Here is a 21,380-nt window from a genome sequence, read left to right as displayed (position 1 = left end):
GGTGTTCGGCCCATACCTAACGCTGAGCACGTGCACTCAACTTTTTTGGACGACCATGGCAAGGCCTGTTCTGAGTGGAACCTGTCCTGTAAAACCGCTGTATGGTCTTGGCCATCACACTGCAGCTCAGTTTCAGGGTCTTGGCAATCTTCTTATAGACTAGGCCATCTTTTTTTCATATCCTCAGAGAGTTCTTTGCCATGAGGTGCCATGTTGAACTTGCAGTGACCAGGATGAGAGAGTGAGAGCTATAACACAAACGTTAACACACCTGCTCTCCATTCACACCTACGACCTTGTGACACTAATGAGTCACATGACACCGGGGAGGGAAAAAGGCTAATATGGCCCAATTTGGACATTTTCACTTGGGGGTGTACTCACTTTTGTTGCCAGCTGTTTAGACATTAATGGCTCTGTGCTGAGTTATTTTGAGGAGACAGCAAATTTATACTGTTATACAAGCAGTAATAGTCACTACTTTACAGTGTAGCAAAGTATAATTTCTTCAGCGTTGTCACATGAAAAGATATAATAAAATATTTACAAAAATGTGAGGGGTGTACTCACTTTTGTGAGATACTGTAAATGAGGGGGTGAGAACTACAGTGGGGGAAAAAAAGTATTTAGTCAGCCACTCATTGTGCAAGTTCTCCCACTTAAAAAGATGAGAGAGGCCTGTAATTGTCATCATAGGTATACCTCAACTATGAGAGACAAAATGTGGAAACAATTCCAGACAATCACACTGTCTGATTTGTAAAGAATTTATTTGCAAATTATGGTGGAAAATAAGTATTTTGTCAATATCAAAAGTTCATCTCAATACTTTGTTATATATCCTTTGTTGGCAATGACAGAGGTCAAACATTTTCTGTAAGTCTTCACAAGGTTGTCACACACTGTTGCTGGTATGTTGGCCCATTCCTCCATGCAGATCTCCTCTAGAGCAGTGATGTTTTGGGGCTGTCACTGGGCACTGGATGGATGGTATATTGGGGGGCAGAACTGTATGTATAGATAGTGTATGGTGGGGGGGAGTGGTGAGGACTGTATGTATGTATGGGGGGGTGAGAGCCCATTAATATCCTGACATACTGACATCGCAAACACGTACTTTAAAAGCTAGGCTCCCAGCAAGATCTCTGCACACTTTTCAACAGAGCAGCAGGGAACGTGGAGGCTCCGCCTTCAGCCCCACCTCCATGTCCCTTCTGCAGCGAGCCACAGAAGAGCACTCTGCCTCTGTGTCCCGTGTACCGTCTGCATCCAGCTCTGCAGCACACTGAGTGGACAGAGGCACGCCACTGACAGTGCAGGGGGGTGCGTAGATGGGGAGGGAGAATTGGAAACCTTGGTCCAGTATGGAGCCAAGGCACAGCTTAGATACAGGCACCATGAGCCACCAGTGGGTCTGAACAATGTGTCTGGGTCTCAGGCGGGCAGAGACCCGGACACATGTTTCAAAACACGGAATGTCGGGGTGAATCCCGGACAGGTGGCAACCCTAGAGAGGGCTGTAATGGGTTAGGGGGGAACGACAAGAGTTCAATAAAAGGCTTTTTGTTCTTTGGATTATCTTTTTTTATTATTATTTGGTTTTCTCTCCCATTTTTTGGCAGCACTATACAAGAGAAATGGATCACAAATAAAATAACACATATCACTTTGGTTGGAGGGAACGGTCACTTTAGAAGTCCCCGGTATAGGCCTAAAGAAGGCCAGAAAGGGAAAGTTGGGGAATGGCTGTGAGGGGGAAGTTTTTATGGGGTGAGTAAGGGATGAATGGGTGTGTGAGAATATGTAAGAATGGTTTTGTGATCGAATGAAATATATCCACAGACTTAACACAGGATGGGGAGGTTTCATAGATTCATGAGCTTTTTGATTTTATACAAGAACACAAACACAGTACAATTTAATTTAACCTCCCTGGCGATTTTCCCGAGTGTGGATCGTGGTTAAATTTCAGCACCATTAGCGGTAACCCCGAGCCACACTAGGAATTACATCTCAGGATCCTGGTGCATTGTACTTACCTTGTCCCCAGGATCCTGCGATGTCCCCCCCCTCCACTGTGTTTGTGGGCTCCATCCTCCTCCCAAAGCCTCTGTGTGCCGGGCTCCGTTCCAATATAAAATGCCAAATTTCTATGCAAAATAATGGTACCACTTTGAGACTAAAAAATCTGAAATAATCATACCGCCAGGGAGGTTAAGAAGGAAGAAGCAGAAATGACATAGGTGGAATAAACTGAAAAAAAGAAAAGGAAAAAAAAGAGAGAGAAAAATAACACACTTAAATGAGAGGAAAATAAGCCATATGGGGCAATTTAGAATGTTAAAGGAATGTCCGGGGGTTGAGGGATCCGGTTAAAAGATCAGCAATTTTTTCAACAGCAGGTATAAACAAGGTAAAGATAGTCTGCTTGTAGAAGACACACCTTTAGAGAAGTTATTTTTTGACGCACAGCTACAGCACATGAGGGGAAGTAATTTGCTAGTAGGAGGTGATACAGGATACGGCAGTGGAAGCAGTTGAGGCGGGTCCTTTCCTCTCTAGATGCCCCTCAGCGCAATTAATGGTAAAAAGTTGGAAAACTGTCAATGCTTTATTGGAATACAACAGGTTTACAAAGTGCTCCTGTCATGTATCTGGGTGTCATTGAACCAGGGTGCTCCTGGTTCCACAGCTGCAGCCTTACCTGTTGTGCCCCGGGTAGCTCTGGAGTTATTGCAATGTTCTTCCAGCTTGATGCATTGCCTTGGACTCATTAGCCCCACCTGCTGCCAGCTGCAGACAATGTACAATCAAGCAGCCCATAAATAGCAGCACTTCATGCCTGTTTGTGTGGACTAGCTCCCTGGGTGTAGTGATAGTGCTATGATTCTGATTACCTTGTATGGACTTCTGCCTCAATTTTTGACCACTCTCTAGCTTGCTGATTTTGTACTTCACCACCAGCTCGTATATGACCTCTGCCTGTCTGACCACTCTCTGGATTTTGATTTTGAATGTGTACTGCTTTGCCTGATCTGTTACCAACCTGATCTGCCTAACTACATTTTGTCTAAATCCTCAGCACACAAGCTCCACTTCGGACACTACAGGGGTGGATCCAGGGGGGGCAACAGGGCAATATGCCACCCACCGGCACCTCCTCCCTCCATCTTCTCCACAGTCCACACTGCAGGCTTCCGCCTTTGCCCTGAGTGAGAGTGTTGGCCCCACCCACCGGCACCTCCTCCCTCCATCTTCTCCACACTGCAGGCCTCCGCCCCTGAGTGTTGGCTACACCCACCTCCTCCCTCCATCTTCTCCACACTGCAGAGCGGCGTGAACACAGGAAGAAGTCATCTAATGCTGTCTTTGGCTACGGACAGTGCAATTACCGGTTCCATCTCCATTGCTCCTGCATGGGAGCCCCTCCCCCCCACCAGAGCACCAAAATATTTTTCTAAAAGTGAGTAAATGAATGAGTGTCATGTGTCAAATCGCAAAATACATGTGTACCATTACGTATGTAAAAAAAAATGCCCTTTTAGTCTTGACTTGTTCAATCTTAACCCCTTCAGCTGTGGAAAGTTTTACCCCCCTTCAAGGCCAGGCTATTTTTTGCGATACTGCGCTGCATAACTGTCTGGAAATTGCGCGGTCGTGCGACACTGTACCCGATTAAAATGTACGTCCTTTTTTTCCCACAAATAGAGCTTTCTTTTGGTGGTATTTGATCATCTCTGCTAGTTTTTTATTTTTTGCGTTATAAGCAACACCTTATTTTTTGGCAGTGCCCCTCCCGAGACTAGACTCTGGATCCGCCCTTGTACCTACTACAGGTATCTTACATTTCCCCCTGTAAGGGACCTCTGTTCTCAACAGGACTATGTCCGCCATAAATGCTTCCTCTGTCCGGTAACACACGATCCAAGACCCCTTAGCCCACCCAGTCACTAGCCGTTACTCAGTGTAGGGTGAAATACAACTCAGGGACACGCCCCCTCCCTTGGATTCAGGGCGGGGTAAATTGTCCAATAACAATAGACACACAAGGTCAGGTGTATTCAAACAACTCATCAGTAAACAGTCTTATCAGCAGGGAGGGGCTGCTGGAGGAGTCCCTCCCCCTCCACATATAGACAGACATACATGCCATAATATACTTTTCTCCCAAGGCCGACAGACACAACAGGACAATTGAATACAACCACACCGAAAGTGACTCCCATCCCAGTGACACTTGGCACAAACACTTGTAGGGCTGGTGCTAGGGTGCAGTAGGGCAATCAGGGGAAGTAGGGTCCCCATGACAACCCTTCCCCCCTCCACTTTACGAGTGCCAAAAGGGGAACCTCAACAGGCTACCCTAGAGGCTCTTGTGGGTTGCTGGGCTTTGCTGGAAATCTTGTTGATGAGAGAGCCCATCTGCATTTTGGTGTTGGCTCCCCCTTCAGTACTGAATAGTGAAGTTGTACGGTTGTAAGGCCAAACGCCACCTTAGCAGGCGGCCGTTATCCCCTGAGACCCGATTCAGCCAGATGAGAGTGTTGTGGTCTGCGAGAATGGTGAACTCCCTGCCGTACATATAGGGTTGCAGTTTTTTTAAGGCCCATACAGCCAGGCACTCCTTTTCGATGGTGGCATAGGCCACCTCCCTGTCCAGCAACTTTTGGCTAAGAAAGACCACTGGGTGCTCCTCTCCCTCCTCATTTACCTGGCTGAGGACAGCTCCCAGCCCATATGTGGAGGCATCTGTCTGTACAATGAACCTTCGTTTGTAGTTTGGAGCTGCCAGGACGGCATCACGGGCATATTTCAGCTGGTCAAAGGCAGTCTGGCAGGCCATGGTCCAAGTCACCACCTTGGACATAGTCTTCTTGGTCAGGTCCGTCAGTGGCTTGGCAATTGTGCTGAAATGGGGAACAAATTTGCAATAATAGTTAGCAGTGCTCAAAAAGGCCATAACCTGCTCCCTATTCTGAGGAGTCCCTAATGGCTTCGATTTTAGCTGGTTGAGGGCTCAGTCTGCCTCCCCACACCTGGTATCCCAAGTATTAAACCTCGGGCATTCCCATCTGGCACTTATTGGGCTGGATAGTGAGGTTGGCCCCTGTAATTAGGTCTAGGATGGTGCCCACATGCCAGAGGTGGTCTTCCTATGGATCACTGAAGATGGCAATGTCATCAAGTAGGCGCAGGCAAAGTCTTGGCAGCCCTGCAGCAACTGATCCACCATGTGCTGGAAGGTGGCAGGGGCATTCTTCATCCCAAAGGGCATGCTGAGAAATTCAAACAGCCCAAAGGGGGTAATGAAGGTGGAAAGTTCCCTCCCTTCCCTCTGTAAGGAGATTTGACAGTAACCCTTGCTCAAGTACAGGGTAGTGACATAGCGGGCCCCAGCCAGACGGTTCAGCAAGTCATCTATACAGAGCACCAGGTAGGCGTCAATAACGGTGTGGTCATTAAGACGTCGGTAGTCTACACTAGATCGAATGGTGCCATCTTTCTTGGGTACAAGAACAGGTGAGGCCTAAGGACTTTGGGAGGGTTGGATAATTCCCAGGTCCAACATTTGTTCAGTTCTTGTTATATGGTGTTCCGGACAGCTTCTTGAACTCGGTAAGGGGCTTGTTGGATGGGCGGGGTTTGCAAGGTTTCTACATGAGCGGTGAGGGTCGTCCTTCTGGGCCGAGAGGAAAAGATGGGACGGCGATGGTGCACAACGGCCTTCATGGACACCTGCTGTTCCTGGCTGAGCTGGGGGCCCAAGGGTACCTGATGTAAGTCAGCCTAGTGGCGAGCTACCTCCAGGAGATCAAGCAGAACTTTGTCATCTTCTTCAGAGGGTAGGGGGCAGACCACCAGGATGGGAAGGTTTCTGTTATGGTATTCCTTGTTCATATTGACGTGCACGGTCTTTTGCCACTTCCCCCCAATCATCCAGCGTGAGAACATAGTTGGTCTCATTTAACTTCTTGATGATTCGAAAGGGTCCCTCCCATGTAAATTGTAATTTGTTTTGGGGATTTGGCACTATCATGAGGATCTGTTGGCTCTCAGCAAATTAATGGGTTCGAGCTTTGAGGTCATACCGCGTCTTTTGGCGGGTTTGGGCAGCCTTGAGGTGGTCCCCCGCGAGCCCAGCAAGTTGGCCCGTTCGCTCATGCAGTTCTGGGACACAGGGGACCACAGGAACTTCTGTATTGTGTAGTTGGCGCTCCCAGTATTCTTTCAGCAGGGTCAGGGGGCTTCGGACCTTCCTCCCATATAGCAGCTCAAACAGAAAACCCAGTGGATTCCTGTGGGACCTCCCAGTAGGTGTATAGAAGGTGGGGGAGGTACCGTTCCCAGTCTGGTTCCTGGTCGATAAAGGTACGTAGCATGGCCTTCAGGGTCCCGTTGAAACGCACACACAGTCTGTTGGTTTGGGGGTGATAGGGGGTGGTCTGGATAGCCCTCACCCCACAGGTCTGCCAGAGGGACTAAATCACATCGGACATAAACTGTGTAACTTGGTCTGACAGAATTTCGGCTGGAAAGCCCACTCGTGTGAATATTGTAACTAGGGCTTCTGCGACTTTGGGCGCTGTGATGTTGGAGAGGGCCACTGGTTCAGGATAACAGATAGCATAATCCACCATGGTTCAGGATGTACCACTTTTGAGTTTTGCTGGAGAGAGTCCCAGGATGACGATAGCTATCCGCTGAAGTGGCTCCTCAATGATGGGCAAGGGTTGCAGGGGGGCTCATTGGCCACCCGTCCTCCCATGTTGCTGACTAGATCGCAGGTGCGACAATAGTGGGCTACCGCTTGGGACATCCTGGGCCAATAGAAGGCCTGGGCTAACCGTTTTTCTGTCCGTTTTCTTCCGTAACTTCCCTTGATTACCCTCCATGGGAATGTCGTGGGCCAGGGGTAGCAGTTAGGCCCAGAACTGCTGGGGCACTATCAGCTGCTTGGTAATGGTCTGGGGTCCGCCTGCGGGAGCGATTTCTACAATTCAGTATAATAATCCATTTTCCTGCACTTATTAGTCACCAGCTCCCGAACCTGGCAGCCCTACCTGGGTCCAGAAGTCCGTCAGAGTAGGGTCAGTGGTTAAGTCCTGGTTAAACTGATCCTAATCCCAGGTTACTCAACTAGTGGTAGGCGTTGGGGAAGGGTCACTCTCCGCAGGCATCAGATTTCCATCCAGGTGCTTGAGCTCCTCCTTCTGCTGGGTGGCTTCCCGGTGGGCTTAATTTCGCTTGACAGCCCTGACAAAGAGACACTGAAGGTCACCGACATCATTCCCAAGAAACACATCTGCAGGCAATCCTCCCATTACTCTTACATCACAGCGCTTGGGCCCCAGTCCATAGTCCAGGGTGACAGTAGCGAGGGGAATGAAGCGTTTGGTGCCATCTGCCAATTGGATCACTATTCCTGGGCCGGGCTGGAGAGCGCCAGGGTGCACAACTCGTGGGTCCACAATCTTGAGGAACGCACCAAATCTCGGAATCGCCTTTTGACCGTCCACGGTGACCTCTAGGTGCTTTCCTTGGAGAAGCAATGTAGGTGCCTCAGCAGGTTGTAAGCCAAAGACTCCTGGAAGGGTGTCCCAGTCGGCAGAAGAGGAACACCAGTCTGAAGGGGGGTGGCGTCAGGTCCTCGGGAGCTTGGTACAGATCCACATAATGTACTGGAATGCCAGGGCTAGGTCCGAGAGTCTTGGTTCTGGCAGGGCAGCTGGCCTGATAGTGACCAGGCTGCCCATAGCCAAAACGGCGCCTTTCCAAGGTGGGTCTTGCGGTCCACTGTGGGGGGATCGGGTGGTGTGGTAGTCTGACCCGAGGGGTTGGTGCTGCCTGGGGATACATCCAACTATGGGGAGGCATGGAGAGCCCAGAGGTGGGGCTGGACACCCTGGGAACTCGGGGTGCCTTGGGAGATTCCGCCATTGTGTGTTGATCAAGAGGGCCTCATCCGCTAAGGCTGCAGCTTCCTCTAGGGTGGCAGGTTTTCGTTCCTGCACCCACTGTCGGAGCTCGGGGGGCACATAAAAAAGAATGGTTCCTTCAGGACAGCCTGTATGATTGATCCCCTCAGGGGAGGTGGCCTTCTCCCCTTCCAGCCATCGGCAGCATGCTACGGACAGCTTGTGCGCAAACATTTTGAAGGAGGTCTCAGGGACCCGAGGGGTAGTCTGGAATTGGGCCTAATATGCCTCTGGCGATACAGCATAATAGTCCACTATTGCCCGTTTTAGGTCCTCATAGCTACGTTTCTTAAGAGGGTCCATCATATGATAAGCCTCAGCTGCCCCCCTCCAGCAGTCCTACTCTATGGCGGGTCCAGTCTGCGGGCGGGACCCCCAGTAGTCTGCATTGATGTTCAAAGTCCTGAAAGAACCCAGCTGTAACGGACCTCTGTCCTCAACAAGACTATGTCCACCGTAAATGCTTCCTCTGTCCTTTACCACATGATCCAAGACCCTTTAGTCCACCCAGTCATTAGCTGTAACTAAGTGTAGGGTGAAAAACATCAGACTCTTTATTCAAGCACATGTAATAATAGAATTACAGCTCAGGGAAACCCCCTCTCCCTTGGATTCAGGGCGGGGCAAACTGTCCCATAACTGTCTAGTCTCCCGAGACTAGACTCTGGATCCGCCCTTGTACCTACCACAGGTATCTTACATTTCCCCCTGTAACGGACCTCCATTTCAACAGGACTATGTCCACCATACATGCTTCCTCTGTCCAGTACCACATGATCCAAGACCCCTTAGCCCACCCAGTCACTAGCCGTAACTCAGTGTAGGGTGAAATACAACTCAGGGACATGCCCCCTCCCTTGGATTCAGGGTGGGGTAAACTGTCCAATAAAAATAGACACACAGGTCAGGTGTATTCAAACTACTCATCAGTAAACAGTCTTATCAGCAGGAAGGGGCGCTGGAGGAGTCCACCCCCCCCCCACATAGACATACATCTCATAATATACTTTTCTCCCAAGGCCGACAGACACAACAGAACAATTGAATACAACCATACCCAAAGTGACTCCCGTCCCAGTGACACTTGGTGCGAACACTTGTAGGGCTGGTGCTAGGGAGCAGTAGGGCAATCAGGGGAAGTAGGGTCCCGTGACACCCCCCTATGGGATAATAAAAACCCATTACGTAATGGGGAAAATAGAGGAATGGGATCGATGTGGCATCCATTACCTGGCACAAATGAATAGGGCAGGTAAGCTGAAATCATTCCAAGAACTAAAGGAGGAATACCCTGACCCGTACCTACAAGTCAGACATGCTTTGAACGCTCAGTTTAGGGGGAAAGCATTGGAGTGGAGCGAGATGCCTCTTCTCGGAAAGGTGGTTAATGCTGGGACCTCTGAGGGGTTGATTTCCGATATGTATGTGCATATAGAGAAAATAGACATGGGGGAGGCGTAGATCTCCAGAGCAAGAAAAAATAGGAGGAGGATATTTGGAACATAACAGAGGAGCAGTGGAGCCGTATATTGGAATTGGGGCCCAGGGTGTCACTGTCGCCCTCGCAGATAGTATGTCACTTATTTTTTGTACATGGATCATACTATACCCCTTTAAAGATGTTCTTGTTTGGAAGGAGACTAGATGCCAAATGCCCAAGATGCAGCAATACAAAGGGAGATCTTATACAAATGGTCTGTATGTGCCCAAAGCTATAAAGATACATAGTTACATAGTTAGTAAGGTTGAATAAAGACACCAGTCCATCCAGTTCAACCTGAGTGAGTGTGCGTGTCTACAATTATCCCTGTACATTGCATCTCATTAAGGTGCTCATCTATTATATTATTATTTATTTAAGGTACCCATATAGCGCCATCAATTTACACATACATCGCACACTCACATTGGTCCCTACCCACAAGGAGCCCACAATCCAAGGTCCCCAACCCACATTCATACATTAGGGCCAATTTTGGACAGAGGCCAAGATATTGTAGTGGGATCGTCAACATAATAAACTCAGTCTTTGGGACATCTCTAGACCTAAATGTTAAGATGTATGTATTGGGGCATATGGAGAGGAACGGATTGCCAGGAAATATACAGACTGCAATAATTAGATGTTTATTTCAAACAAAAAAGATTGCACAGAAATGGCAAGCGATAGCCCCCCAACATGTGGAGAATAAGTGAATGCCATAAATGACACGATATGGAAAGAAAAATTTACATACAGTAAGAGGGGATGTCCAGGGAAATATGATAGAGTATGGAAACCCTGGTTAGAGGTGAAGAAACCCTGGTTACATAGAGATGGGTGTGGATGGGGCCGGAGAGGGGAATGAGAGATTGGATAACAGGGGGAGTGAAAGGGTATATGAAAGTATGTGTAATTCATGGGGCAGGAGAAGTGGGCGGATGGAGGGGGGGTGGGGGGAGCGGGCGGGTTATAGAAGGACGTGTTTTTGTATCTTTTGTATAGATTTTTCAAGTTTTTCAATAAAGAATATTTAATTAAAAAATAAAATAAACAGAAGCCAATTAAGAGTATAGAACAATATTTATTTTTTGAATACTTGAGACTTTTAATTCCTTACACAAAATAAATAAACACATAGTCTTTATATTCCATTCTTCCAATAAGAAAAACAGACAGGATTTGCCCCAAACAGATGATGTTTTTTTTTGTTTTTTTGCTACTGTACATAGGAGGTTAAAGTAGGCCGCATTAATAATGTCCATCTCCATTGCCCATGGGGTTTGACAATGATGACTGATCCATGACAAGGAGATAGTTGCAAATTTAGCATCTTCTTGGTTTAATGTCTGCTAAAAAACCACATTGTATATTTCAATCTTGCACTGGTTCACTGGTGTCTTTCTAGTCTCATCCCAGTGTAATTTCTGAAAAGTCACAAGCAGATGCAGGGCTAGGAGATTTGAAGTTGTTGATCTGGTAGGACCAAGTTACTAATTTGGGCACAGCAAATACAGTGGTAATTGTTGGCTAAGGGGGCAACATCTTGGCATTCAGTACAAAAGTGAGTCGATATATTCTACAGCTTGAACAATGCTTGAACAATGCTGAATGCCAGTGTTTGCTATCAGCCATGTTATGGTCGAACCATGGCTTAAATTGTCTTTGTGTTATAGAAAGTTTACAGATTTAAATGGAGTCCAGTGCCCAGCTTTGTGTTTCAAAAGCTAAAATTTTGCTTCTATTCAAATATGTTGGCGACAGTCCTGCACAAAGATAAGACAGTGTTATAAGGTGTACCTAATCCATCTGCTGGGTCTGTATACTACAAATCATATTATATTAGCATACATAGTGCAACAGACAACAATTCAGACACTTTTAACAACCGCAATAAGTACTTAATAAATTAAAGTATTAATGGCTCTTGTGTGACAGTCTAAACTGGTCTCAACTACATAATGCAAATGCCTCATAATTGAAGAAAAAAAACTGTCTTTACCTCACCGTAATGAGCCAAATCCTCCTTTATTTGTGCCTTACATGCTCCCCCTCCCAGACACTGCTGGACAAAGTGGGAGAATGTCAGCAGCAGAGGCATTACTGTCATTTCAGAATGCATTGGGCAGGGCTAGCAGCTGTTTCACAAGCTACAAACTTGTGAATCAGCAGTGACAATTCAGTCACAGCAACTGTACCATCTTTTAATCCTACTCTACAACAAACAGGCACAGCCTCCATGAGAGTGGAAACACTGCTCTGGATTCAGGAGCAGCACAGCAATGTTGTCCCCTTGTAAACTGGGGTTAGTACCCTTTTTGGGGAGACCCCTCCCCTGGGTGGATGCTGTGGGTGGGGCTAGTTTAGAGAGCAGAGGGTGAAGGACAGAAGCTACCACTAGTATACTGTCATGTAAGCTTGTCGATTTAGGAAGAGAACCCTTTGGGCTGGGCCTGGTATGGTGCCTTGAAAAAGTATTCATACCCTTTGAAATTTTCCACATTTTGTCATGTTGCAACCAAAAACATAAATGTGTTTTATTGGGATTTTATGTGATAGACTAACGCAAATTGGCACATAATTGTGAAGCAGAAGGAAAATGATAAATGGTTTTCAAAAGTTTTTACAAATAAATATCTGAAAAGTGTGGTGTGCATTTTTAATCAGCCCCCTTTACTCTGATACCCCTAACTAAAATCTAGTAGAACTAAACAGAGTCCACCTGTGTGTAATTTAACCTCAGTATAAATACAGCTGTTCGGTGAAGCCCTTAGAGGCGTCTTAGAGAACCTTAGTAAACAAACAGCATTATGAAGGCCAAGGAACATACCAGACAGCTCAGGGATAAAGTTGTGGAGAAGTTTAAAGCAGGGTTAGATTATTAAAAAAAATCCCAAGCTTTGAACATCTCACGGAGCACTGTTTAATCCATCATCCAAAAATGGAAAGAGTATGGCACAACTGCAAACCTACCAAGACATGGCTGTCCAGGCCAGGCAAGGAGAGCATTAATCAGAGATCCACAGCTCAGGTGGGAGAATCTGTCCACAGGACAACTATTAGTCGTGCACTTCACAAATCTGGCCTTTATGGAATAGTGGCAAGAAGAAATCCATTGTTTAAAGAAAGCAATAAGAAGTCCTGCTTGCGAGAAGCCACATGGGGGACAAAGCAAACATGTGGAAGAAGGTGATCTGGTCAGATAAGACCAAAATTGAACTTTTTGGCCATAAAGCAAAACGCTATGTGTGGTGGAAAACTAACACTGTACATAACCCCAGCGGTGTATTTAGGGTTTGTGCTGCCCTAGGCCTGACTAAACCCACACTCCCCTAATTTAAATATGACCCACCCCTTCCTGTCAAGGCCACACCCCTTCCAGTTTAAGACCCACTCTGCCATCTGTAAACCACACCCCTTCCTCTTTAGGCTCCACCTTTTCCTCTTAGAGCTCCACCTCTCTGTACATTAGTGCAGCCCCATCAGTGCCCATATCAATGCAGATTTATCAGTGCCCATCAGTGCAGCCTCATCATGGGCCACCAGTGCAGCCTCATCATAGGCCACCTATCAGTGGACATCAGTGCGGCCTTATCAGGGGCCACCATTGCAGCATATCAGTGCCCATCAGTGCAGCAGATCAGTGCAGTTTAAGTGTGCCGCCTCATTAGTGGGCATCAGTGCCCTTCAGTGCCCATCAGTACAGCTTGAGGCGATTCAGTTCGCATTTGCAGCGCTATACAAGTCTTTAATTCAGTACAGTCCCATCGGTGCGGCCTCATCAGGGGCCACCATTGCCCCCTATCAGTGCCCATATCAGTGCAGCCCCATCAGTTCAGCCTCATCAGGGGCCACCGTTGCAGCCTATCAGTGCATATCAGTGCTGCCTTATCAGTGCAGCTTAAGAGTGCCCACCTCATTAGTGCCATTAGTGCCAGTTGCCAGGGACCCCCCCCCCCCTGGCCAAGTACGCTCCCATACCAACAACAAGGGCGTCTGGGACAATATAAGAGCAGGAGGCGGTCCTGGGAGCCGGAACTCGGCAGGATGGGTGGAGGGCTTTTTTAGTGTGGGGGGTGGCTTTTTTGCTGCCCCCTGCAAAGTGTCGCCCTAGGCCTGGGCCTTGTCGGCCTAGACCAAATCACAGCACTGCATCACCCTGAAGACACTGTCCCCACCATGAAATATGGTGGTGGAAGCATCATGTTGTGGGGATACTTTTCTTCAGCAGGGACAGGGAAGCTGGTCAGAGTTAATGGGAAGATGGATGGAGCCAAATACAGGGCAATCTTAGAAGAAAACCTGTTAGAGTCTGCAAAAGACATGAGACTGGGGTGGAGAATCACCTTCCAGCAGGACAACGACCCTAAACATACAGCCAGAGCTACAATGGAATGGTTTAGATCAAAGCATATTCATGTGTTAGAATGGCCCAGTTAAAGTCCAGACCTAAATTCAATTGAGAATCTGTGGCAAGGCTTGAAAATTGCTGTTCACAGATGCGCTCCATCCAATCTGACAGAGCTTGAGCTATTTTGCAAAGAAGAATGGGCAAATATTTCACTCTCTAGATGTACAAAGCTGGTAGAGACATACTCAAAAAGACTTGCAGCTGTAGTTGCAGCGATAGGTGGTTCTACAAAGTATTGACTTGGGGAGACTGAATACAAATACATGCCACACTTTTCAGATATTTATTTGTAAAAAATCTTTAAAACTATTTATCATTTTCCTTTCACTTCACAATTCTGTGCCAGTTTGTGTTGGTCTATCACAAAAAATCCCATTAAAATACACTTACGTTTTTGATTGTCATATGACAAAATGTTGACAATTTCAAGGAGTATGAATGATTTTTCAAGACACTGTATAGGCTCCATGGAGAACCCACCCAAGAGGACCTATAATGAGGAAACTGGAATGGCTGGTCAGCATTTCTATGTTAAAGTTGAGCCTGGTGTGTGTGGGGGGGTGCTAGATGTACTAGCAGATTTAGATACACTAACAAATAGAATTCAAACTCCGGCTCACACTGAAGTTACACAAACAATTACAGCAACAGTTTTTTCCTTTTGGGATTACGTTTTTACATGGGTAAATGAAAGCTGATCATTGTAAGCACCCCTGTCAATGCTAAATGGTTTGTCTCAACACTCTGCAACATTTTTAGGGGAGTTTGTTCTTTTGAAAAACAACAGGCCTACTGGCTGGATTACCAGATGAAAATAGGAAAAAAATCCTAAAAAAGAAAATGAATGCATCCATCATATCTAAGATTTTGGTAAGCTGTGATATAATACATATTTGCTTTTGGCTTTAATACTGCTTTAAATGGAAGGACTTAGTTGTAGTTTGTTATTGAAGCGGGATTCCGTCCTAAAAAAAAAAAAAATTTAAAAGTCAGCAGCTACTAACACTGTAGCTGCTGACTTTAAATAAGTACTTACCTGTCCTGGGTGCCCGCGATGTCGCCCGCCCGAGGCCGACCCGTCCCTCGGCTCTCGGGTCCCGGCACCGCCATCCTAAGTAAGGGAAACAGGCAGTGGAGCCTTGCGGCTCCACTGCCAGTTTCCTACTGCGCATGCACGAGCGGTGCGGCACTCAGTCTTGTGAATGGCCCCGTGGTGTTCTGGGAACACACACAGTTCCCAGAAGACAACGGGGCTGCTCACCGAGGAGCAGAACACACCGCAGAAGAGGAAGAGGCAGATTAGGAAGACTGCCTAGCAACAATGGTTTAGGTAAGTTTAAAATGTTTTCTTTTTTTCAAATGTTTTTTTTTATTTTTTTTTTAGGATTTTTGGTGATTTTTTTTTTCAGGGTGGCCCTCCACTTTAAAGACTGAATCCAGTGAAAACCTTTTTTCTGAGGCTTAGATAAAGCAGGAAATAGTTAGAACCACTGTCAGGTTTAAAGGCTAACTTCACCTTTTTGTTCACTTTTTTTTCTTCTAAATTTCAGCTCCCCTATGGACCAATATAGCATTAATGTACTTACTTTGCAAAAATAAAACAGCTTTGCTGCCTTACTTCCTGAACATACCTTAGGTCATGACACAGGAAGGAGTTGACCAGCTAAGGGTAGATGATGCAGGGTGTGTGCTAATGAGATCAGCTGGTCAACTCCTTCCTGTGTCATGACCTAATGTCTGTTCAGAAAGCAAGGCAGAAGTAATGGAGCAGGGTTTTTAAACATCCATGAAGATAGCGAGGTAAGTGTAGGTAGAATAAACGGAAAGCTGTTTTATTTTTGCAAAAAAAGTACATTATTGCTATACTGGTACATAAGGGAGCAGAAATTTAGAAGGAAAAAAAAGGTGAACAAAGGTGAACTGACTGAATCCTCCTTCGTATCTCACATGCCCCCCCCCCCCAGACACTGCAGCTCACAGTAGGAGGGTTTTGGCATACTGTCAATTTAGAAAGCAGTGGGCTGGTTTATGTGTGTTCAGATGCTGACTAACAAGCTATAGCTTTGTAAATTATCAATGACAAGGCAAATAGCTACACCCCCTGCAACATTTTTTCATTTCACTGTAGTGCAAGTAGGCACAGCCTTCAGTAGAGTGGCAACTCTGCCCTGAATTCAGGAACAGTGCAGCATTGTTGCCACACCATTACAGGAAGCCGTATTAGGCTAAACTTTACTGTCAAGCTGAATGGCTATTTGTGGGACTTAGCAGGGATACTAGGAGAAAACGTTAAGCACAGATGCATTCATAGGTAAGTGTGCAATGGGAAGATATATTTCTATTTTAAAATGAAACGATGACAATTTATTATTTTATTTAGTAAGTAGATTGTTAATATAAAAACACAAAATATATAAAAAAAAATTAAAGGACATTTTTACCTTTTAAAGAAATTAAAAAAAATGTGCATCAACTTTTTCTTTTCTTTTTTTTTGGGGGGGGGGGGGCTGGAAAGCATTGCACCAGCAATTAGCATGAGCCATGCCATGTCGGGGCTATGCAAGTCTTCTGCAGACTTTCAGTGTAAGCTGTCTGCCCGTACATCATACGAGCAGGCAGTTTCACACTGACAGGAAGAATGAATGAACTACCACAACACTCAACAGAGCCGTGGTAGTTCATTGAGATCTACAGGCCGAGAGCCGCAAGAAATGTCAGTACTTGTAGTTAATTCATTTACAGGACTCTGGGAATGAATGACTTTCAAAAAATTACAGCTTGTACGGGGAAACTCTCCCCGTACTGCTGTCACACAGAGAGCTCAGATCGCTGAGCCACTGCAGGTGCACAAACATGCTACATGTTCCACCCTAAAAAAACAGGTGGAACATGTAACATGTTCCCAAAGCTGAACTTATCCTTTAAACTCTGTAAGTACATTTTATTTGTTTATGGGACGGCAATGTTAACCCTATTTAGTGCTAGGAGCAATACCTTATTAATCTTTAATTACTTGAGCTTATACCTGTATACCCCTTATGGACCAGATAAATATTTACATTTCAGCTATGGGCCTATTGATTTGGTGATAACTTTTTGTCATTATATAGGTAATATATATATAGTATCTCACAAAAGTGAGTACACCCCTCACATTTTTGTAAATATTTTATTATATATTTTCATGTGCCAACACTGAAGAAATGATACTTTGCTACAATGTAAAGTAATGAGTGTACAGCTTGTATAATAGTGTAAATTTGCTGTCCCCTCAAAATAACTCAACACACAGCCATTATTGTCTAAACCGTTGGCAACAAAAAAGAGTACACCCCTAAGTCAAAATGTCCAAATTGGGCCCAAAGTGTCAATATTTTGTGTGGCCACCATTATTTTCCAGCACTGCCTTAATCTCCTTGGGCATGGAGTTCACCAGAGTTTCACAGGTTGCCACTGGAGTCCTCTTCGACTCCTCCATGACGACATCACAGAGCTGGTGGATGTTAGAGACCTTGTGCTCTTTCACCTTCCATTTGAGGATACCCCACAGATGCTCAATAGGGTTTAGGTCTGGAGACATGCTTGGCCAGTCCATTACCTTTACCCTCAGCTTCTTTAGCAAAGCAGTGGTCATCTTTCTTGGAGGTGTGTTTGGGGTCATTATCATGTTGGAATACTGCCCTGCGTCCCAGTCTCCGAAGGGAGGGGATCATGCTCTGCTTCAGTATTTCACAGTACATGTTGGCATTCATGGTTCCCTCAATAAACTGTAGCTCCCCAGCGTCGGCAGCACTCATGCAGCCCCAGACCATGACATTCCTACCACCATGCTTGACTGTTGGCAAGACACACTTGTCTTTGTATTCCTCACCTGGTTGCCGCCACACATGCTTGACACCATCTGAACCAAATAAGTTTATCTTGGTCTCATCTTACCACAGGACATGGTTCCAGTAATCCATGGCCTTAGTCTGCTTGTCTTCAGCAAACTGTTTGCGGGCTTTCTTGTGCATCACCTTTAGAGGAGGCTTCCTTCTGGGACGACAGCCATGCAGACAAATTTCATGCAGTGTGCGGCGTATAGTCTGAGCACTGACAGGCTGACTCCCCATCCCTTCAACCTCTGCAGCAATACTGGCAGCACTTATACATCTATTTCCCAAAGACTACCTCTGCATATGATGTTGAGCACTGGCACTCAACTTCTTTGGTCGACCATGGTGAGGCCTGTTCTGAGTGGAACCTGTCCTGTTAAACCGCTGTATGGTCTTGGCCACCATGCTGCAGTTCAGTTTCAGGGTCTTGGCAATGTTCTTATAGCCTAAGCCTTCTTTATGTAGAGCAAAAATTCTTTTTTGCAGATCCTCTGAGTTCTTTGCCATGAGGTGCCATGTTGAACTTCCAGTGACCAGTATGAGAGAGTGAGAACGATAACACCAAATTTAACACACCTGCTGCCCATTCACACCTGAGACCTTGTAACGAGTCACATGACACCGGGGAGGGAAAATGGCTAATTGGGCCCAATTTGGACATTTTCACTTAGGGGTGTACTCACTTTTGTTGCCAGCAGTTTAGACATTAACCACTTCCGGACCAGCCGCCGCAGTTATACTGCGGCAGGTTGGCTCCCCTGCACGAAACCACGTAGCTGTACATTGGCTCGCGGGGTCCAGATAGCAGGCGAGCGCGTGCCCGCTGCACAGCGGGGGATGCCGATGCTCGTGGCCGACGGACGCTATGACCACCGGCCACGAGCGATAGTGACCAGGAGAGACAGAACAGGGACGAGTGTGTGTAAACACACACTTCCCTGTTCTGTTCTGACAGGAGTGACAGAGTGTGTGTTCCTATTAGCTAGGAACCACGATCCGTCAGTTCCTCTAGTTAGGCCCCTCCCCCTTTAGTTAGAATCACCTCCCAGGGAACATAGTTAACCCCTTCACTGCCAGTGACATTTTTACAGTAATCAATGCATTATTAATCGCACTGATCGCTGTATTAATGCCAATGGTTCCAAAAATGTGTCAAAATTGTCCGATGTGTCTGCCATAATGTCGCAGTCACAATAAAAATCGCAGATTGCCGCCATTACTAGTAAAAAAAAAAATAATAATAAAAATGCTATAAATATATTCCCTATTTTGTAGACGCTATAACTTTTGCGCAAACCAATCAATATAAGCTTATTGCAATTTTTTTTACCAAAAATATGTAGAAGAATACATATTGCTCTAAAGTGAGAAAAAAATTAGCTTTTTTTTAAAAAAAATGGGGATATTTATTATAGCAAAAAGTACAAAATATTGGGTTTGATTTACTAAAGGCAAATCCACTTTGCACTACAAGTGCACTTGGAAGTTCAGTCGCTTTAGATCTGAGGGGAAGATCTGAAATGAGGGGAAGCTCTGCTGATTTTATCATCCAATCGTGAACAAGCAAAAATGCTGTTTTTTATTTTCCTTGCATGCCCCCCTCAGATCTACAGCGACTGCACTTCCAAGTGCACTTGTAGTGCAAAGTGGATTTGACTTTAGTAAATAAACCCCATTGTGTTTTTTTCAAAATTGTCGCTCATTTTTTTGTTTATAGCGCAAAAAATAAAAACTGCAGAGGCGATCAAATACCTCCAAAGAAAAGCTCTATTTGTGGGAAAAAAAGGACGTAAATTTTGTTTGGGTACAACATCGCACGACCGCGTAATTGTCAGTTAAAGCGACGCAATGCCGAATCTCAAATAACGCTCTGGTTAGGAAGGGGGTAAATTCTTTCAAGACTGAAGTGGTTAATGGCTGTGTGTTGAGTTGTTTTGAGGGGACAGCAAATTTACACTGTTATACAAGCTGTACACTCACTACTTTACATTGTTGCAAAGTGTCATTTCTTCAGTGTTGTCACATGAAAAGATATAATAAAATATTTACAAAAATGTGATAGGTGTACTCACTTTTGTGAGATACTGTATATATAGATAGATATATATCCATATATATAGATATATATCTATATATCTATATAGATATATATAGGTTTTTGGGTGTAAAAAAGGCTTTATCTTGAAAAGTGCTGGATCATGTAATACATTACACCGTAATGTTGGCTGCAATGTGTAACATGCTCCAAAAGGTAAACTTAGACTTTAAAGTCATAGTAAACCTGGAGTTAGGCTTTAAAGGTTAAGTTCACCTTTTGCACCATGTTACATGTTACAACCGTTTTTAGGGTATAATATGTGTCATGGTGCAACTTTGTAGTCTTAAGCTGGAGGAAGTGTTTGCAGGAGACTGCCATTGCACCACCAATTGCAGGTACAATTCTTTCTAGACTCCTGTAAAAAAAAAAAAAAAAAAAAAATCATGAATGTACATTTTTTCTGCTAAAAATATGTGCATTCATTATTATTTTTTTAAGAACTTAGACTTTAAGTAAATTTTGATGCATAATTCATCCACCAGCATCTATTCCACCTCAATAAAAATTAAAGCCAGTGTGGCATGATTAAAAAGTTGTACTTACTGATATACTGCTCCTGAAAGTTCATCTATGTAGCTCCCTGCAAAATAAAATAAAGTCGCATATATTTTAAGTACACATCTGCTTCCATAGAAAAGGAAATCTACCATTTTTAAAGTGTAGAAGTGAGGTGCAGAAAACAAAATGTTACTTGCTAACTATACTTATCTTGCCTCTGGGGAATTTTCATATTCATGAGCCTAAAGTCATACATCAATGTCGCTTCAGACATTCTGCCTGGTTGTATTAGTAATAAAGGATCACTTCCGCATTTGGGCAATGTGCAACCATGGGCCCATGGGTTCATTTCTCACCAGGGTCACTATCTCCTTGGGGTTTATATGTTCAGTTCACTATCTCCTTGGGGTTTATATGTTCTTCGCTATGTTGGTGGCTTCTAGGTTCCCCATTTTTCCCCACAACTAAAATACTGGAAAATTAGTTGGCTTCCACCTGTAGACTGTTCCTGGTATAACTTTATGCCGGCCAGAAGGATATTGATGTGTAAACTTCTCTGGGGACAGGTACTGAAGAGAGTGGTAACCTGTAAAGAGCTGCATAGTTTTTGGTGCTAGATAAATTAAATAAAATAAATGATGGAATTCTAATCAGAAGAACCGATCCTCCAATACCTCTCTGCAGATGAAGATATGGAAGTGATGTTGTTGTTGAGATCACTGGAATGTGTTGAAAATGCTGCCAATTTTATTTGGAGATTACTTTATTAGTTGCTTGTATTTCACAGTGGATGCAGGGCAAGTACCATGCTAATATATAACTTTGTTGTCTTACTCTTCGTGTAGTGGTCTTTTAATGAATAAATGTGACACCCTTTTATAGCTTAAAGAGAAGAGACACAACCTACAGTTGGTGAAGTTCTCACTGGCGGCCTCACTGTTGGAAATAATTGCACTGGCATGGTGATCAAGTTTTTAACTCATTTGCATGGATGTTATGCTGCTAAAATAGTGTAACTACCTAGTATTGTTTCACTCTCATC

General features: G+C 45.1%; 1 protein-coding gene across 1 annotated transcript in view; it reads right to left on the bottom strand.

Annotated features, from left to right (window-relative positions):
* Positions 1-10,520: 10,520 nt before the first annotated feature.
* Positions 10,521-21,380, bottom strand: part of HRC (histidine rich calcium binding protein) — a 319,013-nt gene continuing 308,153 nt past the window's right edge. The window contains exons 5-6 of the mRNA XM_073602275.1: positions 20,384-20,420; positions 10,521-11,222 (exon numbers count right to left, since the gene is read on the bottom strand). Of these exons, the coding sequence (XP_073458376.1) occupies positions 11,198-11,222; positions 20,384-20,420 (62 nt within the window). The 3' untranslated portion in view covers positions 10,521-11,197. The remainder of the gene's footprint in view (positions 11,223-20,383; positions 20,421-21,380) is intronic.

This window comes from Aquarana catesbeiana, linkage group LG10, assembly GCF_042186555.1.
Source record: "Aquarana catesbeiana isolate 2022-GZ linkage group LG10, ASM4218655v1, whole genome shotgun sequence".
Classification (NCBI taxonomy): Eukaryota; Metazoa; Chordata; class Amphibia; order Anura; family Ranidae; genus Aquarana; species Aquarana catesbeiana.
The sequence above is the reverse complement of the archived record's forward strand: the minus strand, read 5'-3'. Positions and strand labels throughout refer to the sequence as shown.